This window comes from Cucurbita moschata, unplaced genomic scaffold (assembly GCF_002738365.1).
Source record: "Cucurbita moschata cultivar Rifu unplaced genomic scaffold, Cmos_1.0 Cmo_Scf00006, whole genome shotgun sequence".
Classification (NCBI taxonomy): Eukaryota; Viridiplantae; Streptophyta; class Magnoliopsida; order Cucurbitales; family Cucurbitaceae; genus Cucurbita; species Cucurbita moschata.
In genome coordinates this window covers 2823498-2829470 of record NW_019268522.1, presented here as the reverse complement: position 1 = coordinate 2829470, position 5973 = coordinate 2823498, and the positions used below count along the sequence as shown (strand labels likewise).

General features: G+C 38.2%; 1 protein-coding gene across 1 annotated transcript; it reads left to right on the top strand.

The window, feature by feature from the left end:
* The first annotated feature begins 1786 nt into the window (after positions 1-1786).
* Positions 1787-5320, top strand: LOC111444027 (auxin efflux carrier component 5). Its single transcript, XM_023081939.1, has 6 exons — positions 1787-2224; positions 3140-3453; positions 4024-4109; positions 4266-4423; positions 4503-4579; positions 5198-5320. Exons 1-6 carry the CDS (start codon positions 1820-1822, stop codon positions 5271-5273), a joined length of 1116 nt encoding a protein of 371 aa, XP_022937707.1. The 5' UTR covers positions 1787-1819; the 3' UTR covers positions 5274-5320.
* The last annotated feature ends 653 nt before the right edge of the window (positions 5321-5973 follow it).

Genomic DNA, 5973 nt, shown 5'->3' with positions numbered 1-5973 from the left:
AAAAAAAAAAAAAAAAAAAAAAAAAAAAAAAAAACAAATTGCAAGAGATATGCTACACTTGATTATTCTTTATTCCCAATAAGCTATTGACCATCCATAAAATTAGGGCACAAAAACATATTATGCACTCTCACTCACTCTCAACCACAAACCAAATTAATTTGTCTCTCTTGGATTCCACTACTTCTCAATTGCTCATACACAAATCCACCAAACCAAATAATTTATTTCTATGTTTTTTAAATACCCATTACCCATTTTGTCGTTAAAATATTTAATCGGGTTATAATTTGTGATGCAGGGTTACAGATGAATGAGCCGAGATCACTGTAACGGCTCAAATCCACCTCTAGCAGATATTGTCTTCTTTGGGCTTTCCCTTGTGATTGAGGGTTATACATGAATGAATCGAGATCACTGTAATGCCTCGGATCCACTACCGCTAAAAGATATTGTCCTCTTTGGGCTTTCCCTTGTGATGCAGGGTTATACATGAATGAACCGAGATCACTGTAACGGCTCAGATCTACCGCTAGCAGATATTGTTCTCTTTGGGTTTTCCCTTGTGATGCAGGGTTATACATGAATGAACCAAGATCACTGTAACGGCTCAGATTCACTACCGCTAGCAGATATTGTCCTCTTTGGGCTTTCCCTTGTGATGCAGGGTTATACATGAATGAACCGAGATCACTGTAACGGCTCAGATCCACTACTGCTAGCAGATATTGTCCTCTTTAAGCTTCCCCTCAAAGCTTTAAAACATATTTTTAAAATACCCATTAGTGATTTTGTCGTTAAAATATTTAATCGAGATATAATTTGTGATGCAGGGTTACACATGAATGAACCAAGATCACTGTAACGGCCTAGATCCACCGCTAGCAGATATTGTCCTCTTTGAGCTTCCCCTAAAGGCTTTAGGCTTTACAACGCGTCTGCTAGGGGAAGGTTTACACACTCTTATAAATGGTGTTTTGCTTTCCTCCCCAACCAATTAGAATGAGAGTGATCCTGAGGATATGAAATTTTGTTTTCAAGAGCTCAGAACTCAAGCTTGGAACAATCTGTGATGGTTAGTTCAAGACAAATAGGTAATGTTGTTATGTTACTGGAAAAATGTCAGGCCATCAAAGGTGGAACTCGAATTACGAACCCTAGTTCTGTAACAGCCCAAACCCACCGCTAGCAAATATTGTCCACTTTGGCCCGTTACGTATCACAGTCAGCTTCACAGTTTTAAAACACGTCTACTAAAGAGAGGTTTTTACACCCTTATAAGAAATGCTTCATTCCCTTCTCCAACTAATGTGAGGTCTCACAAATTCAAACCCTGGAACATTATATTAGCTACATAAACTAGGGTAAAACCCTCGAAATACTTTTACTTGATTATACTAACTCTAGATGTGTGAGTGATACAAAGCTTTGAATGAACGTATCGGGTCGTCGAGAGAGAGTTTTGTATGATTGTAATAATTTTTCACACAGTAGACTATTTCTTTTAACGTCCAGGGTTTTCTCCAGTTCTCGAGTATTCCACGTTAATTCACATATTTCTTATTTCGATATCCATCTAGATATCAGAGCTTTGTGCTCGTAATTTCTCGAACTTCCAAATTCTCTCTTACCCAAAAACTAAAAATCTTTCGAACTCGAGAATAAAAGAATAAAATCAAAACATGATTTCTAAAAGAATAAAATTAAAAGAAAAAAAAACAATTATTACGTCATCTTCATGCATGAACATACATTTATAAATACCTAATTCCCCTTGTTCTTAACAGTGCTCTAAGAACCATTAAGTAATCTCTTCACCATGATTGGTTGGGAAGATGTTTTCAAGGTGTTGTCGGCCATGGCTCCATTATACTTCGCTTTGGTCTTAGGCTATGGCTCAGTGAAATGGTGGAAGATCTTTAGCACTGAACAATGCGACGCCATTAACAAGCTCGTTTGCTATTTCACTCTTCCTCTCTTCACCTTTGAATTCACTTCCCACATCGACCCTTTTCACCTCAACTTCCCTTTCATCGCCGCCGACGCTATCTCGAAGCTCGTTATCGTCCTCGTCCTCGCCTTTTGGGCTAAGTGTAGTAGCAAAGGGAGTTATTGTTGGTCTATCACTAGCTTCTCGCTCTCTACTCTAACGAATGCGCTCGTCATTGGTGTGCCACTCGCAAAGGTCATGTATGGCCAGATGGCGGTCGACCTCGTCGTGCAGGTAGGTTTGGATATTTTGTCTTTTCTGTGGTAAGTGTTTAGGTTTGAGATTCGTGATGTAACATCTGAAACCTACCGCTAGTAGATATTGTTTTCTTTGGGTTTTCTCTTTCGAGTTTCCCTTCAACGTTATTAAAACGCGTTTGCTATGGAGACGTTTCCACACCCTTATAAAGAATGTTTCGTTGATATCATAATCCACCCCTTCCCCCCTCCAGGGCCCAGCGTCCTCGCTGGCACTCATTCCTTTCTCCAATCGATGTGGGACCCCACCAAATCCACCCCTTTCTGAGTCCAACACTGCTTCGTGTCTACCCCTTTCAGGAAAGAGCCTCCTCGCTGACACATCGCCTGGTGTTTGACTCTGATACCATTTGTAACGCCTCAAGCCCATCGCTAGCAGATATTGTCCTTTTTGGACTTTCTATTTCGGGCTTACACTCAAGGTTTTTAAAACGCGTTTGATACGGAAAAGTTTCCACACCCTTTATAAAGGGTGTTTCCTTTCAGAGGGGTGAAACCGCTCGACCAAAGGGAGAGGGGTGAAACCGCTCGACATCTCAACCATTCGTTGCCCGATCAGTTACAACGAATGTGAGATATCACAATCCACCCCCATTCAGGGCCAGCGTCCTTACTGGCATACCGCTTCCCTCTTCGGGGCCCAACGTCTTTACTGGCATATTGCTTCATATCTACCCCCTTCGGAAAAGAGCCTCATCGCTGGTCATCGCTTGGTGTTTGGCTCTGATACCATCTGTAACGGCTCAGGCCCACCATATTGTCTTCTTTGGGCTTTCCCTCGAGATTTTTAAAACGTGTCTTTTAGGGAAAGATTTCTACATTCTTTATAAAGGGTGTTCCGTTCTCCTCCCCAATCAATGTGGGATATCACAATTTGTAATTTTGAGTGCAGGGTTCGGTGATTCAGGCCATTATTTGGCTGACAATGCTACTATTTGTATTGGAACTTCGACGAACGGGGTTGAATTTGGTAGCTAGTAGAGAATCTTCGAGCTCCGACGATGACGGGCACGGAAAAGCTACACAAATGGTGGGAGAAGGAGGGAAGGATGTGGAGGGAGGAGCCATGGAGGTTGAGGAAAGAAGAAGCAATAGCCACAAGCCTTCTTTCAAGCTTTTGATGAAGAAAGTTTGGCTAAAGTTGGTTGCAAATCCCAACTCTTATGCTTGTATCATTGGTTTGGCTTGGGCATTTGTTGCAAAAAGGTACATGCTTTTTTCAGTAGGAAGCATATAAATGATCGATATAACGCAAGATAAGTAGGTAACATAGTCATGTCGAATCGAGACCACATCCGAATGAAATTTGGTTCGGAAAAGACTTAAAACAATGAACAGTTATTGTGAGATCTTACGGGAAAGGAGAACGAAACATTTTTTATAAGAGTGTGGAAATCACTCCCTAGTAGACGTGTTCTAAAAATCGTACAGCTAACGATGATACGTAACGGAAAAAAGCGGACAATATCTACTAGCGGTGGGCTTGAGCTATTACAAATGGTATCAGAGACAGACACTGGGTGATTGTGAGATCCCACGTCAATTGAAGAGGATAACAAAACATTCCTTATAAGAGTGTAGAAAAATCTCCCTATTAGACGTGAACGATAACAAAACATGCTATAAAAATTCATGTTAGTCTGTAGGAATAGTCTTCATTCTAACTCGTGTTAGTTTATGAGAATAGTTTCACTTCACGACAAGTAGGTAACATGGTCATATCATCCAAAATATTTTTAAATTTAGTGAATTGTGTTTGTTCGAAAATTTTTGCAGATGGCATATTGAAATGCCCGACATCATGGAAGGATCTATTCTAATCATGTCGAAAGCTGGGATTGGTACTGCCATGTTTAATATGGGTAAGATTACAAGCGTGTTCGGTTTAACTCAAATTAAGTTTAGGAAAACCACGAACCGAACTAAATCCATAAATTTATGTTATGTATTTAAACTCAATCCAATCTAACACAACTCGAATAAGTTGATAACTCGACGATGGGATGTTTAAAGTGCAGGAATCTTCATGGCATTGCAAGAGAAGTTGATAGCTTGTGGAGCTACCCTTACCATAATAGGAATGGTTCTAAAGTTCATTGCTGGACCAGCTGCCATGGCCATTGGCTCCATTGCCATGGGCTTGCATGGTGACGTTCTACGTGTCGCTATCATACAGGTCAATTTTTGCAACCAAAAAATCATACTAACACGTATCGTTTAGGTTGAGTTAGGAACTTATTTGATATTTATTGCAGGCAGCAGTACCACAATCCATTACATCTTTTATATACGCCAAAGAATATGGGTTACATCCCGAAGTTTTCAGCACAGCGTAAGTCCCTAATTAATAATTTTTAATTTCTATTTTCTCACATTATCATTTTCTTTACGCTTTTCCTTTCGGGTTTCCCTTCCAAGTTTTTAAAACGCGTCTATTAGGAAGAGGTTTTCACACCCTTATAAAAAAAATATTTCGTACCCCTCTCCAACCGACGTGGGATCTCACAATTCACCGTCTTGGAGGTCCAGCATTTTCGCTGGCACACCACTCAGTGTCTTGCTCTGATACCATTTGTAAAAGTCAAACTATTGTGAGATCCCACATCGGTTGGAGAGGGGCACCAAACAGTCCTTATAAGGGCGTCGAAACCTCTCTGGACGCATGTTAAAAACCTTGAGGAGAAGCCCGAAAGGAAAAGTTAAAAGTGGATGATTTCTTGTAAATTTAATAACATTTTTTATATATTAACCATAACACATTTTTACCTTAATTAACGTGAACGTATCTCGGTTGATTAAAACATATGTCATCGAACAATAAATGTTTTATCACACTTGTCGTACCTCGACGGGTTAAGGCTTACTTATATCTTCGACAATTAGGTTAAAAATTTGAAATTCTCGTCTTTACGTATTGTTGAACTAAAAAAAATCGTTATCTTAAATGCAGGGTGATTTTTGGGGCAATAATTTCTCTTCCAATATTGGTGGCTTATTATGCAGCTTTAGAATTTATTGTACATTGAGAGTTAAAATAATAGCTTGAATTATTGCTCCAAATATATAAATTTATTATTATTTAATAGTAATTTTAATTAAATATTAAAAAATAAATATAAATAAATGTTTCACGAACATTTTACTTTTATTAAAAATAAAAATTTAAATAAATGACTCGAATAATCTGAACCAACTCAATCCAAAAATTGAGTTTATTATTTAATAAGAGTTGTTTACAATCCCGAACAATTAAGTTGGGTCTAAAAAGTGTTCCAACCCAACTCGACGGAATCCATGAACGCGTGATTTTACAAACGGGGTCCGTTGGAACATGTGAACAAAAAATTTACAAAAACTAAAAAAAATTATTTGAATTTTTAAATGAGAATTTAATTGTGACTTAATTCGATCAATTAATATATAAAAAAGGAATTTTTTAAAAAAATAAATAAATAATTAACGGCTTGGGCCTAACTGGGCCGATAGCGCATGGGCTTGGGCCTTATTTACAAATGCTATTATTAATTTTTTTTTAAAAAAATTATTTGTTAGATTTTATTTATTTATTTTCTTATAGGACAATGTGAGGGAAGCCATCCATAAGATACCTATTTCATCGAGATAAATAAGACGTAGTCTATCATAACTTGTTCCGACTTTGAAAAAATTGCACCGACAATGCTCCATTGAGTTCTGTATCGCTTATAAAACAAATTCCTATAATAA

Bases quoted from the DNA above. Each gene is read 5' to 3' on its own strand.
- LOC111444027 (XM_023081939.1), top strand. From the start codon at position 1,820: ATGATTGGTTGGGAAGATGTTTTCAAGGTGTTGTCGGCCATGGCTCCA. The intron at 4,110-4,265 runs GTAAGATTACAA...TTTAAAGTGCAG, and splicing joins TACTGCCATGTTTAATATGG to GAATCTTCATGGCATTGCAA. The intron at 4,424-4,502 runs GTCAATTTTTGC...TATTTATTGCAG, and splicing joins TACGTGTCGCTATCATACAG to GCAGCAGTACCACAATCCAT.